General features: G+C 46.7%; 2 protein-coding genes across 5 annotated transcripts in view; one reads left to right on the forward strand and one right to left on the reverse strand.

Moving 5' to 3' along the window:
- On the forward strand, nt 1–10626 carry wdr53 (WD repeat domain 53). 3 transcript variants are annotated; one of them, XM_079480922.1, is made up of 4 exons: nt 1–111; nt 5657–5750; nt 8482–8977; nt 9074–10381. In XM_079480922.1, exons 3-4 carry the CDS (start codon nt 8483–8485, stop codon nt 9644–9646), a joined length of 1068 nt encoding a protein of 355 aa, XP_079337048.1. In that variant the 5' UTR covers nt 1–111; nt 5657–5750; nt 8482; the 3' UTR covers nt 9647–10381. The 3 variants fall into 3 exon arrangements, with proteins under 3 accessions (XP_079337048.1, XP_079337049.1, XP_079337047.1); XM_079480923.1 differs by lacking the exon at nt 5657–5750; XM_079480921.1 differs by lacking the exon at nt 1–111 and having other exon boundaries at nt 5687–5750; nt 9074–10626.
- The window catches only part of srprb (SRP receptor subunit beta), an 8143-nt gene continuing 3558 nt past the window's right edge, over nt 10466–15050 (reverse strand). For both annotated transcript variants that reach the window (XM_079480924.1, XM_079480925.1), the window contains one exon: nt 10466–10923. In XM_079480924.1, the coding sequence (XP_079337050.1) occupies nt 10713–10923 (211 nt within the window). In that variant the 3' untranslated portion in view covers nt 10466–10712. The remainder of the gene's footprint in view (nt 10924–15050) is intronic.

Here is a 15050-nt window from a genome sequence, read left to right on the forward strand (position 1 = left end):
TACGACGCAGAGCAGCGGACTCGTCCTCATGTGTGCAACTCCCTGGGTGTTTCCGAAGCGGACTAAAGTGTCTACAAATGTTATTTTTTAAGAGACAGCAGAGTAGAGAATGTAAGCAAAATATTATCTTAAAAAATTATATATTTCAAGTTTGGGTCATCACAGAGGGCTCTGAGGGTTCGCTACTATACAGTATATACAATCAATATATCAGTCAGGGTTCCCTTTCGAGAGCGGTCACTTCGACATTGCGGAGACCGCATATGAAACTCCTCCTCTTTTTCACTTTTCCTGAAGTCCTATAGGATAACGCCAGTAAAAAACTGGCCAATTGTCGCAAGACATGCACAGTATGCAAATACTGACGAGTCTAGACAGTATAATTACAGTGCATGTGACGACAATCCTCAGAATCTTCTTTTTCACGCTGCCATCGTTGAAGACGCAACTGGACACTTCTTCAACGCATCCGATTGGCTTCTTTCTGTCGTCTCTGCGCGGGCCCCATTGGCCCGCAGGATACTCACGAGCACTGCATTGCCTGCCTGGGCCTTGCCCATGCGGAGGATGCACTCTGCGAGTCTGATTGCGCGCACTGTTCAGACCTGCCAGCGCGTGTTTTGAGGACTCGCAGGAACATCACACGTGGACTCATAGGGTCGAGGCTCACCGCCGCCAACGAGCCGCTGGTGAGTCCACCCATTCCACGAGGTGGCGGCGACGACCCCTTCGTCCTCCGCCTTCCATCGCGGACGCCGTTTCCTTCGGCGTCGAGGAGGACGATGACTCCATGTCCATATCAGCTTCGGACAAGGACTGGGCAGGATCGGAGCGAGATCGTCCCGATCCGGAGAGCACCCCGGACCTCCACGAGGAGTTCGTCAGGGTTCTCGAGAAAGCCGTAAGCGAGCTCGACATCACCTGGGATCCACCTGAGATGCCGGCGAAGAGTAAGCTCGACTCCTGGTACTTTCAGACGAGTCGCCGCCAGGCCATGTCGAAAAGGAGTTCGCTGTTCTTCCCAGATGTCCACGAGCACGTGGTGAAGACGTGGTCAGCACCTCAGTCGACGAGCGTCCACGCTGCTACGCCGGCCATGTTCGCCCACGTGGTCGGGGCCGAGGCCCACGGTTACGTGCGCATGCCACCCGTCGAGGAGACCCTCGCCGCTCATTTGTGCCCTTCCGCCACCTCGTTGGGCTCGGACCCAGGCCTGCCCGTGCAGGTTTACCGCCCATCTCGCCGGTAAGGCATACGCGTCCGCTGGCGAGGCCGCCTCCGCCATGCACACTATGGCGGTGCTGCAGGTGTTCCAGGCAAAGATCCTACAGTTGCTGGATAGCGGCAGCCTGGAGGCGGACGACTTCGCGCTGATGGCTACGAAACGCGCCGCTCAGGCTATCGGCAGATCTATGGGGTTTATGGTCGTCCTCCACCGTCATCTGTGGCTTACGCTGGCGGATCTAAAAGACGCCGATCGTAAGTCCCTGCTCAACGCACCGATCACTCCCTCCGGCCTCTTTGGTGACGTCGTGGAGTCGGTAGTAGAGCGTTTTGGTGAGGCGCAAAAGCGCGCCAAGGCCATGAGTCACGTGCTGCCTCGACGCTCTTACCAACCGTCTCCGAGAGCCCGCTCTTCATCCGCGCCTCACTCCTCGCAGAGACCCGCCAAACAGCAAGCGGCTCCCGCACCGGCTAGTCGAGGTCGCGAGCCGGACGTCCGTCCTAAACAATGGTCAGGCCCAGCAAAGAAGAGGTACGGGCCGAAGAGAGGTCCACGCCACGACGGCGGAGCCCGTCGTCCTGACGGACCTGGGAAGAGGAGGAGAGAGTCCGTGAGTGTGCCGGCGGCCCCCAAACGCCGCTGTTTGCAACAGTTTTCCCCCTGCGGTTGCGGGCGATTATTGCAATGTTGTAAGTGTTGTTTGTATGATTGCAATAAAAACACATACCTGTTCACAGGCGGAGCTCTTTCCCCCTCACCCACACAATGCTGCGTCCCTTGCCCTGCCACGGTGCAGCGCGAAGCCGCAGCTAGTCACAACTATAACCAGCATTCCCTCGTCCACGGACGCTCCCGTGGACGAGAGACCACTGGAGTCTCACGCGCAAGCTATTTTCCCGCCAGTGCATTTAGCCTCGCTGGGCCAGCGCGCTACCCTAAACGGTCCGATGACGGTAACCCCCGATCAGATTCGGCCGTTATGTCTGTTTCTGGACGCGTGGAAAGCCATCCCAGGCATCTCTCTTTGGCTGCTAAACGTGATAGAACACGGGTGCTCCCTGCAGTTCAGGCGCAGACCTCCCCGCTTCAGCGGTGTGGTCCCGTCGCTAACATCAGCGCAAAACGCACCTGTGCTGAGGCAGGAAATCTGCAGCCTGCTCGCGAAAGTAGCGATCGAGCGTGTCCCCCCGAACGAGCGGGAAAGCGGGTTTTACAGCCGGTATTTTGTAGTGCCCAAGAGAGATGGTGGTCTGCGTCCGATTCTGGACTTGAGACCCGTCAACGGAGCGCTTCACAAGCGAGCGTTCAGAATGACAACTCTAAAACAGATCCTGGCACAAGTGCGCCCCGGGGACTGGTTTGTTTCCGTAGATCTGAAGGATGCGTACTTTCATGTTCAGATAGCCAAGCGCCACCGAAGGTTCCTGCGATTCGCATTCGAGGATTCAGCGTATCAATTTGCTGTCCTCCCATTCGGGCTGGCATTAGCTCCGCGCACATTCTCGAAGTGCGTGGACGCGGCGCTTTCCCCTCTCAAAGCGGGCGGAATGCGCATTCTCAATTATCTGGACGATTGGCTGATTTTAGCCCACTCTCGGAAGGCGCTAATCGGTCACACGCGGATGCTGCTTTGTCACTTGACATCCCTGGGTCTGCGCGTGAACATGCAGAAGAGCATACTCACGCCGAGTCAGTCCATAACGTATCTGGGGGTATGTTTCGACTCAGTGGAGATGTGTGCTCGCCTCTCCACAGAGAGGACGGAGTCCATCTCTTCAGCTCTACATTTGCTCAGGCCGGGCCGGTCTGTTCCCCTGAGGGAGTTCCAGAGGCTTTTGGGTCTCATGGCATCGGCGTCGGCGGTCTGCCACCTAGGTCTTCTGCACATGCGACCACTTCAGTTCTGGCTGAAGGCTCGGGTTCCATGGAGAGCATGGTCCTCGGGTCGGGCGCGAGTCCCGGTTACACGCGGCTGCCTCGGCGCCCTGAGTCCGTGGCGCGACGCGAGCATGTTCAGTCGGGGAGTTCCCCTGGGGCTTGTGACGAGACGCACAGTCGTTACGAAGGATGCATCGTCCTCGGGTTGGGGCGCGGTGTGCGAGGGCATGCCGGCATCCGGCCTTTGGTCACAGTCTGTGAGGAAATGGTACATAAATCGCCTGGAACTAAAGGCGGTGTCTCTAGCTCTTCATACTTTCCAGTCGAGGCTGGAGCAGAAACATGTTCTGATTCGCACCGACAACATGTCCGTGGTTTCGTACATAAATCGCCAGGGAGGGATCCGTTCCGGAGCTCTTTTCAAACAGGCGGCGGGTCTCCTACTATGGGCAGATCGGCATATACTCTCTATCAGAGCAGCGCATATCCCCGGTCATCTGAACCGCGGAGCGGACATGCTTTCGAGGGAGGGTCTTCAACACGGGGAATGGAGGCTTCATCCCGACACAGTCCTGTTAATTTGGGAACGCTTCGGGAAAGCGGAAGTGGATCTATTCGCAACAAGCGAGAACGCACACTGCCCGTTGTATTTCTCGCTGATCCACTCCCCCATGGGGAGCGACGCGCTGACGGTGCAGTAACAATATCGACCCGGCGTCTTGCCCCGTGTCTGATATTTTATCTTTCCTGCAGCACAGGCTGGACAACTGCGGCCTCCCGTCAACGCTGAAGGTTTACGTAGCGGCTATCGCCTCGTTTCGTTCCCCGGTTGATGGGCAATCGATTGGTAGGCACATGCTGGTGGTCAGATTCCTCAGAGGAGCGAGGAGACTTTTCCCCCCGCGAACCCCTTCGGTACCGCCTTGGGACTTAGCGCTGGTGTTGAAGGCTCTCTCTTCTCCCCCTTTTGAGCCTTTGGACGCGGCTTCTGTAAGAGAGCTCACACTAAAAACCGTTCTCCTTCTCGCCCTTGCTTCGGCTAAGCGCATAGGGGATTTACAAGCGCTCTCAGTCGGCGCTGATTTCATTCGTTTTGGACCCGGCGACTGCAGCGTCACTCTCCGGCCAAAATCGGGTTATGTGCCAAAGTCCATGTCTACCCCTTTTAGAGCACAGGTCATTTCTTTGCCCGCCTTGTCTTCCGAGTCGTCAGACTCGCAGGATGCTAACGCTCAGAGAGCGGTCTGCCCGGTAAGGGTCTTGCGGGCTTACATAGATCGCACGGCCGGGTTTCGGCAGTCGGAGCAGCTCTTCATTTGTTTTTGGTGGGGGTACTAAAGGCCGGGCTGTCTCAAAACAGAGGCTCTCTCACTGGGTAGTGGACGCTATTACCTTGGCGTACGAAAGCCAGGGTCAGAACTGCCCCTTCGGTATCAGAGCTCATTCGACTAGGGCTATCGCCTCTTCGTGGGCCTGGTCTAAGGGCACATCTATTCAGGACATATGCTGTGCAGCTGGCTGGTCTTCTCAGAATACTTTCGCCAGGTTCTACAGATTGGATGTGTCCTCGTTGGCTTCTCAAGTCCTCTCGGTGAGTGCTGATTAAGCTTTATCTTCTACCTTGTAATGTATTGTGCTACACAGTTGTTGCCGCATTGCTGTTTACACTGTACTTGGTGTACTTATGTTCGCTATTATATCGCCCGGGTTTCCGTGCTGGTTCTACTGCTGTGGTGTCTGCCCTGTTCAGCGCAGCCCGCTGCATTCGTTGGGTTTGGATATGCAAATTTGACAAAAGACCAATCTAGCAGTTCATTGGCGTGCTCAGTGATCTAGCAGTCCATTGGCCGGTTTCAGCCAATCAACGGTTAACGCTTGGGGCGACCTCGCGAATGGTTGATTTGTCTGCTCCGCATACTGTGTGCGTGTTATCCCAGTTATCGGGCTGTTTTGCTGGCTCTCACGGCGGGATTGTACTACCGTTCCATATGCAGTCTCCACAATGTCGAAGTGACCGCTCTCGAAAGGGAACGTCTCCGGTTACTTTCGTAACCTCGGTTCCCTGAGAAGCGGGAACGAGACATTGGGTAGATCGCCGTGTTCGCCGCTTGTCACCGGGCGGGCGTTCTATCGTAGATTCTGAGGATTGTCGTCACATGCACTGTAATTATACTGTCTAGACTCGTCAGTATTTGCATACTGTGCATGTCTTGCGACAATTGGCCAGTTTTTTACTGGCGTTATCCTATAGGACTTCAGGAAAAGTGAAAAAGAGGAGGAGTTTCATATGCGGTCTCCGCAATGTCTCGTTCCCGCTTCTCAGGGAACCGAGGTTACGAAAGTAACCGGAGACGTTTTCTCACCTTCATGTTATGTAGCGTGCGCGTGTGTGTGTGCTTTTTTAGAAACTTCATTACATTATTTCATGATACTTGTAATAATAGGCAATCATAAATCTACAATGAATGAATGAATGAATGAGACATTTATATAGCGCTTTATGCCAAATGCATAAATGTAATTGTGTGCTCTGCTCTGCGTTTTCGGACGCAGCCCATGAGCTCACCTACTAACGTCACTGGAGTTGCGTGCTGAGTGACGTCATCAGCGGGCGACGCGGCGCAGGAGTGACGGCAGTTCATAACAGGTTTTCTTATTTCTCATTTTAACGATAACAACATAAGATCAGAATCAAGCATGTGCGGGTTTACTACTTATTCAAGTGTCGATTTAGCCTGATCACTCAGTAAAATCTGCCACGTGTTTATAAACGTTTTAATGGCGGTTTATAATAATTCGACTTTGGCACGCGACAAAAAGATAAAGAAAACAAATGTAGATTTCTGCCGCGTGTAGACGTTAGTAAAGGGTTTGTTTAAAGATATCACGAATGCTGCCTGCACGCGCTATAAGAAACGTACCACGCGAGCTCGTCGCGTTCACGTGGAATCAGGGAGTCCAGACGATCAGTGGTTTAGACTGAAATGTGTCGTCCTGTCATCTGTCCAAAACAAACCACCGAAAATCCTCAAACGCAAGACTAGCATCGGATTATCCCTCACATGAACTATTCAACTGTCTTCATGATTCACTTTAACCCTGATAGCACACGTACATCCGGCAGACATCGATTTCATATCTGCATTTTCCTCTGCAAGACATCTGCTCTACATGTCTGAGACGTCCTGTAGACCTCTAGAAGATGTTTATCAGTTAGAATGGATGAACAACAGCTCTTTCTAAGATGTTCAGTAGACGTTTTTCAGATGTACCTGTGCTATCTGCGATTAGATTACTGCTGTGTAGGTGTTCTTCGTCATTATATTAGACCCGCACCCTTCCGTTTTAACAAGCAGCATTCTATATGTATATATATATATATATATAATTATTTATCTGTCACAGTCATTGTGTTTATTTGTCATCGCAAAGTTTATAGTTCTGATAAAATTTCACTATTAGCCACATGAAATAATTTTTTCCGGTTATAATGATCCATTTTAATTTTAGTAGTTCCCCTCATAGCACAATCCGTCCGTTTTACGTCTATTTGACATCTGCAATACGTCTGTAATACGCAGTGTTGTAATGTAACGAAGTACAAATACTTCGTTACTGTACTTAAGTAGAATTTTCACATATCTGTACTTTACTTCGTTATTTCTTTTTCTGGCAACTTTCACTTTTACTCCACTACATTTCCGAAATAAATCGTGTACTTTTACTCCGATACATTTCTCCTAACCATCTTCGTTACTCGTTACTACAAATTAGAAGAAATTTGTGTTGGTGACGTGACGTAATGCCTGTTCGAAATCATGTCAAGCGCCAAGCACGTTACCACTGACGGGCGTCTCGACTACAGTCGTGAACTTTGTGAACTTGGTGGTGGTGACGAAGATAACGTTACACACCCGTGGCCGTATTTGCAAGAAATATTTTCGTACATTCGAGAGAGAATTCTTTCTACCGGATTAAGTGCCTGTTATTCGTACCGAGAGTCACTGAAATATTGGCATTCAAAAACTCCCCGTCCAACATGAAGAAGCACATCGCAGTTTAAATTAGGAAGGTTAAATACATTTTCATTCAATGAAGCCGTAATGTCAACGCTATTTTACATGAATTAGTTATCATATAAGCCTGTTCTGATATCTGGCTAACGTGATGGCCAGGCTAATGTGTGCTAGTTAACTTTTCTGATGAGCCAATGTGCAGATATTTAACAACACAAATGATTTTCCTATGAAATAATTCCACACGAAACTCTTGAAGAGATGTCCATAATACTGAAAGGGTTAATAGCGGTTTCTGGTATAGCGGCTGAATATTTCCTTCGGTAAATTAGCGTTACACCGGTGGAGGTTTTTTTTTAAAAGTACATTAGGCTACTTCACATGGCAGCTTCCAGAGGAGCGTTCAGGATTACTCGTGTCTTCTAAAGCACCACGCATTTAGTTATACTTGAGATTTACTTTGATTTAATTACCTCAAAACTTGTTATCGGCTAATGTTATATATTGTGAATGTAGGCTTACATATTGATCAAAGTCAAAGTGCTTTTATTGCCACATAACATAGGTCAGCTAGTAATAGACAGGAGACAAACGACCAGTTAACACAATACAGTACAGGCTACACAACACCAACAACAGCAATGAATCCAAGCTAATAGTGTTGGTCTTGCAGTTAGGAAAATACAATATAAAAAAATGCTCATGTGACTGTTATTGTTGATTCCAACCGTTCACTATTTTTGAAATACTTTTACTTTTAATACCTAAGTACAATAAATGTCGGATACTTTAAGACTTTTACTCAAGTAAAATTTTGAAGGGTGACTTTAACTTCTACCAAAGTCATTTTCTGGTAAGATACTTGTACTTTTACTCAAGTATCGCTTTCAAGTACTTTATACAAGACTGGTAATACGTCTTCTGGAGATCTGGAAAAATCTACTGCATAAAAACATCTGCTGATTATCTTAGAAAGAGCTGCTGTTCATCCACTCTAAATCATACACATTTTACAGATGTCTTCTCGATGTCTATATGAGGTCTGACAGCAGACACCTCCTCTCGCAGATGAGCAAACTATGTACTGTAGATGTCTTGTAGACGTCAAATAGAAGTAGAGCGCATGTATGTGTGCTATCAGGGTCAGATTATAAGCATTCAATCGTGGAAAAGGATTTAATGGCCATTCCCAGACTCGAGTGTGATTTACATCATTTGAAAGTCAAGTCAGCGTGTGTTTGAGAACCAGGGCCCTTTGTAGCAGTGTTGTCACTAAGGGGTTTCTTGCCACCGGCTGCAGAACGTTAATGCGTGCAGCCCTAAACATTCCCTCATGTTTAATGACATGTGTGTTTGTGTCAGGATGATGACGTCACAGAGATGGAGCGGCGGTCACGTGTCACCTGTGCTCTGTGCTGGTGTTTGTTGTGGTTCAGAACAGCTGATGGCCACCGGAGCTGAAGGAGGTGAAGTGACGCTGTGGAATCACGACGGATCACCGCTCTCTAAACTGCAGGTGCGTGACGATGAGGACATTACGAGTGTAGCGTTCTCCCCATCGTCGCCCTGCGTGCTGTACGCCTCTCATGGACAGAGCGTCAGCGTCCTCGACCCCAGGAATCTGAAGACCACCGTGACTGAACTGCGGGATGTGGCGGAGGAGGAAATCAACTCGCTGTCTGTGAACGAGACGGGTGGCGTGCTCGCCGTGGCCGATGATTCTGGAGTCGTGACGGTGATAGACGCGCAGCTAGAGAAAGTGACCCGGACCCTGCGGAAACACATCAACATCTGCTCTTCTGTGACCTTCCGTCCTCATCGGCCTCAGAGTTTACTGTCTGCTGGACTTGACATGCAGGTAAAGACTAGCTGAAGACATCCCATAATATGTCTCTTACCATATGCTGCAGGCCGAGGAAATGATGAGGGTATTTTGTATTGTGTAATGCTGCAGGTGATGCTGTGGACTCTTCCTAAGGTGCGTCCGCTGTGGTCTTACAGTCTACAGGACGGGTCGGTAGAAGGCGCAGGGCAGATGTTTAATCCTCCGCTGGCACACTGCATCGACGCCGCCTCTTGCGGTGACGTGTTTGCCTGCGCAGCCGAGGACGGCTGCGTTCATCTGCTGCGGGTGTCTGCAGACTCCAGGCTCAGAGGACGAAGCGCGTTTAAAGCTCACAGTCAGGGAGTGTCACAGGCGCGATTCCTCAACTTCATGTCTCATCCGTACTGGCTGGCCACGGGAGGGAACGACGGACTGCTGGCTCTATGGGACCTGAGTGTAGACGCTGCGGCTCTCGACAACAAGATGACCGCCTGCAAGAAGAGATCTAAAGCCCGAGCAAAGACTCTGAAATCCCAGGAGGAATCTGATTCAGAAATGTGTACAAAAGTTGAGCCAAAACTGAGTTTAAATCACCAGGATAAAGTGAATTGGCTGTGTCCGGCTGTGTTAAGGGGGAAGCCCAGTCTACTGGTGACGGACCAAAGTCCCCAGCTGTCGGTGTACTCACTGGACAAGCTATAATGTCCATCTAAAATCTTTCTCAGCGCTTTGAGCACGTATGTTATGATTCATTGTTGGAATGTTTGGTTGGGGGAGAACAAAACTCTTTGAAAAATAACCTAGACAGTACTAAACTTACATGTGGTGACATCCATACGTTTAAATCTTATTCGTTCTTGTCACTGTATCACTGAAAACTCAACTTGAGCTTAAACCAAAGCATATGTGAAAGTTTTGTTCCTGTGATGATAACTGCCTTAAAATGACTTTGTTTCTCTACACCCTTAACTGATTTGGGGCCAGATTAATTTACACCAAAGCTACTGTGGGTATTTACTAAAGACGAGCAGTTAAAATGAGCTCTGAGAGGTGTGGACTGACCTTATTGCATATACATTTGTAGGAGTTTTCTCTGCTGAAGCAAATTTTATCTGAGGAGAATTTAAATGAATCTGGTCATTGTACTGGAATTTGTGGCTTTATTTAACACCTGAAAATAAAGCATGTCTGAAACCATGCGCTAATTTGCACTACTAGATTGGTAGATTGCATTGGTTATTATGGGAATGAGAGATGCATGTTAAAAACCTCACAGGGGAACTTTATTATATGACAACTATTCTCAAAAGACGTGCCATAAAATGAGATTTAAGTTTGTCAAGTGTTGCCACATTTACAGTAAGAGCTCTTGGGTTCAGTTTTATTAGATCAACAATTTATAGGGTTTTTATTTAGGCGTGTTTGTGTTTGTGCTTTTTGAGCGTGGATAAATGATGAACTTGTTTTTTTGGCTGAACAACTCCTTTATCAGGTCAAGGCTTTAAAAACCAATGATTGTCATCAGAGTCTTAAAACTCATCGTTTAATCAAAACAGACACAAAACATGAATACAGTTTGTAAAACATGAACCTCACTTCAGTTTCATTCTGAGAGCCACATCAATGATTTTAACCTGCTGAAAACTAAAGCAACAGGAGATCAAATAAACATGCGGTTACACAACAAACAACGTCCTGAATCTATTCATGTGTACACAACATTGCGTATAACAAATGTCTGAATGATTCCAGTTGTTAAAGGTTGAAGTCAGAGTTTGGCCAGAAACTTTTCCAGTGCATCAATATCAGCATCTCCATCTTCTTTACTTTCACGTGCATGGCACTCAACAAACTCCACACGATTAGTCAACTGAGAGAAGTCGAAATCTTTGCCCTTCTTCCCCAGAAACACGGAGGCAGTCCCCACAGGCCCGTCCTGAGACGAGAGCGCTGCTGATCGGGTGAGTCTCAAGGTGTTCCTGCGTAACAAAGACATTATTAAAAACATGTCACTGAGATGAAGAAGTGTCTAGCACCTTCTGTCTGTGTCTGTAACAGAATCATGAGGAGATGTGGAGCGTTTCAGCCGTAAGTATTTTCATTCATCTAGAGGAGCAGCAGGAGTACACGAGTGATATAGATTTTCCATCCGTCACTTACAGTCCAGATGGACCCTTTATTATAACAGCGTATAGTTTGAGTCAGGGATGGGCCTGGAGAGTTTAGTTTACACCCTAATTAAACACCGGATCAGGTGATCCAGACTTTCAGGACAACTACCCTGCGTTCCAGTCTGAAGCGATCATACCTTATATATCCCCTTCTCCCTTCCAAGAGTTAAGCTTTTGATGTGTCCTTTAAAATTCCCTTGGCAAATGGAGCAAGTGATATTTTTGGATACATTCTGTTAAGGACAGATGTTGAGTACTTCACAGTTCAATAGAGCTCCTTTCACAATTTGCATTGTTGCAAGTTAGCTGTACAGAAAACATCATGACATGACAGAAAGTTGAGAACCGCGGTTCTAACTCCATACTGACTCTCATGGTCCCCGATTGTGCAGAGTCACTTATCAAGATCAAAAGAATTTCAGCTAAGTTTTATGAGAAGACCCCCATCACCACAGACAAAGACAAGTTACTTTCCCTCTAAAGGTGCCACCGTCTGATTGGGTCAGTCACAGCTATAGGGCGTGACCTCCTCACAACTTAAATAAGAGATCACTTCTCTCTGCTCTTTTTTTTTTCCTTGTTTTTCACCTTTGGACCTGCCTCGACCAGAAACCAGTTCTTGGAGTCTCTTCGGAGATTGTCTTCACCCCCATCGGGGGGGTGGGAGAAGGAACAATGGACTGCGGCCTACCACTGAGCCACGAGGCCAGAACTTTTCCATCGAGATCGCATCCTGAAACCAATTGCAACCTTGCCATCCCTCCAAACGCTACGGATACAAATACAGCACAGAGCTCGCAAGTATTCCGTCCTATTCATAGAATAGCTGCGTTAAGTTTGTGCCTCTGTTAAAGATGTTTTATTGGTGTTCAGATGGTATTCTCACAATCTATTCTTCTCACATTTCTATCTCTCCTCTCTCCATATGTGTATTCATGTTGTGTGTTTGTTTGTATTTGCGATCGTTAAGTGTACCATTTAGATATAGTTTAATAAACAACCATATATTCATCTGTGATGGGTTTCTGTGATCAATGCTCACAACGCAAAGTAAATTCAACTGTGTTAGATCCAGGCTACCTCTGCTCCAGCCTCTGTTTAGTGAAGTAACGTAACTTATGGCCATGAGATAACGTAAAGTGTATTAATAATTGATACATTCGCTGGACGAATAAATACCAATATTGTTATACTGTACATTACTAATCAGAGACTGTAAAATATGTATATTTAATAACGATTATTATACATATTGTACATTGAGCTAAACTAATTCCTTGACTGTACTGATGTTTAAATAACTCAGTTCATTAATTTGATTAGACAGATCTGGTGGAGAATTCATTTGGTGAGCTAAGCTCGTCATTATTTTAACATGCAGCTAAAACCGCAACATACTCACACTTTTTGTCTTACTTTCTAGTAGAAATATCTAAATTATTAACTCTAAATATATATACTTGACCAGGAAAGTGACTTAAACAAAACAAAAAAGCATTTACTTCCCCTCAAGTTTTTGTTTTGTTGAACACAATAGATGTTTTTAAGAATTTGGTTAGCCTAACACTAACCAAACGTGACAAGATTCCTGCGATAAGCAGTTTGTCTGTAATTAAATGTTACATGATTTAAAACTATAAAATTGTTAGTTTATGTGGTCACATAGATGGCACATCGTTTGTTTCGATGAATCCGCATGTAATAAAGGTTTTGCAAACGCTGCATGTTGCGGTTTTAGTTCATTTAAATGTATGCATTCAGTAGAGACTTCTACGTGTTTGTACAAGTGGCTGATGTAGTCACGGTTGGTTTACACTCACTGGCCACTTTATTATGTAGACCTGTCCAACTGGTCGTTAACACAAATTTCTAATCAGCCAATCACATGGCAGCAACTCAATGCATTTAGGCATGTAGACATGGTCAAGACGATCTGCTGCAGATTTCACGCACAACCATCTCTAGGGTTTACAGAGAATGGTCCGAAAAAGAGAAAATATCCAGTGAGCGGCAGTTCTGTGGGCGCAAATGCCTTGTTGATGCCAGAGGAGAATGGGCAGACTGATTCGAGCTGACAGAAAGGCATCAGTAACTGAAATAACCACTCGTTACAATCGAGGTATGCAGAAGAGCATCTCTGAATGCACGACACGTCGAACCTTGAGGCGGATGGGCTACAGCAGCAGAAGACCACACCGGGTGCCACTCCTGACAGCTAAGAACAGGAAACTGAGGCTACAATTCACACAGGCTCACCAAAATTGGACAAAAGTAGATTGGAAAAACGTTGCCTGGTCTGATGAGTCTCGATTTCTGCTGCAACATTCGGATGGTAGGGTCAGAATTTGACATCAACAACATGAAATCATGGATCCATCCTACCTTGCATCAACGGTTCAGGCTGGTGGTGGTGGTGTAATGGTGTGGGGGATATTTTCTTGGCAAACTTTGGGCCCATTAGTACCAATTGAGCATCGTGTCAATGCCACAGCCTACCTGAGTATTGTTGCTGACCATGTCCATCCCTTTATGACCACAGTGTACACATCTTCTGATGGCTACTTCCAGTAGGATAACGCACCATGTCATAAAGCACGAATCATCTCAGACTGGTTTCTTGAACATGACAATGAGTTCACTGTACTCAAATGGCCTCCACAGTCACCAGATCTCAGCACATTTGGGATGTGGTGGAACAGGAGATTCACATCATGGATGTGCAGCCGACAAATCTGCAGCAACTGCATGATGCTATCATGTCAATATGGACCAAAATCTCTGAGGAATGTTTCCAGTACCTAGTCGAATCTATGCCACGAAGGATTAAGGCAGTTCTGAAGGCAAAAGGGGGTCCAACCCGGTACAAGTAAGGTGTACCTAATAAAGTGGCCAGTGAGTGTATAGTTTCAACTATTAAATCGCAGAATGGCCTATTTTAGTCACCGTATTTAGATAATGTTATAATGTTAAAGCATGTCATATAATATATAACTATACACAAGATGAGATATCTATAAGGATATTTCTTCACAACCATGAGCATTTCATTAGGTTGTCCACCGCGGCAGCCTTATCGTGTGATAAACCGTAAAGACCTGCGACTCCACCGACACCTTTTTGTATGAACCTTTGCACAGTTCTATTTCTCCCTATAACTTTCCTATTCTTCACTCTTGTGTTTGCAAATCCCTTCAATCACTACAACTCATAAATCTCATGTCTTAAATCGTATGCAACTAAAAGTCTGCACACTCCGTCCATGTCTAAAACGGCATTACTTAATCTTCCAATTGGTTTATGGAATTTATATCTGCCCTATACAATAATGATGTTTTCTCTTCCTGATTTGGCCTACTAATGTCAAATGATTGGAAATTGACATTACTACCTCCATTGTGCGACAACAACTAGTTCAGGTCAATCATCCACCCTGATTAAATCTACTCCGTCGTTTTTTTTATCGTCAGCCTGGATATTTCTTGGAGGAGTTGGATGTGCTTCCTCGAGGAGTGCATCGCTCCAGGCTCAGGTCTGCTGAGAGGAAGTGATGCAAATCAAAGGACCCCACGGACCTCTGTTTCTATCAGTCTCTACTCTCTTCTTTCTCCACTGCTTAAACTCAAAACTGATACTACCACTCTAAAATCAACAACTCGCCCCACTTTCATTCTCCCTTTAAAACCTTCTCTGCTCTTTTTGTCCGCCCCAAAAAAATGCAGAAATACGTATTTATATGGAAAAATCCCATCCATGGTAGTATTATTACAGGATTTCACTTAACCCATGGCCATGTGAAAGCCGCAAATGTATTACATGGTAAAGGCATTTACCATCATACCGCCCAGTCCTAGCTACTGTATAACGTACAAATAATGTTCAGTTCGGTTTGTTTTTCTTAAAACATCAATGTGTTGCCTGGAGGCACATGATTTATT

This window comes from Barbatula barbatula (assembly GCF_947034865.1).
Source record: "Barbatula barbatula genome assembly, chromosome: 19".
In the NCBI taxonomy this organism is placed as follows: domain Eukaryota; kingdom Metazoa; phylum Chordata; class Actinopteri; order Cypriniformes; family Nemacheilidae; genus Barbatula; species Barbatula barbatula.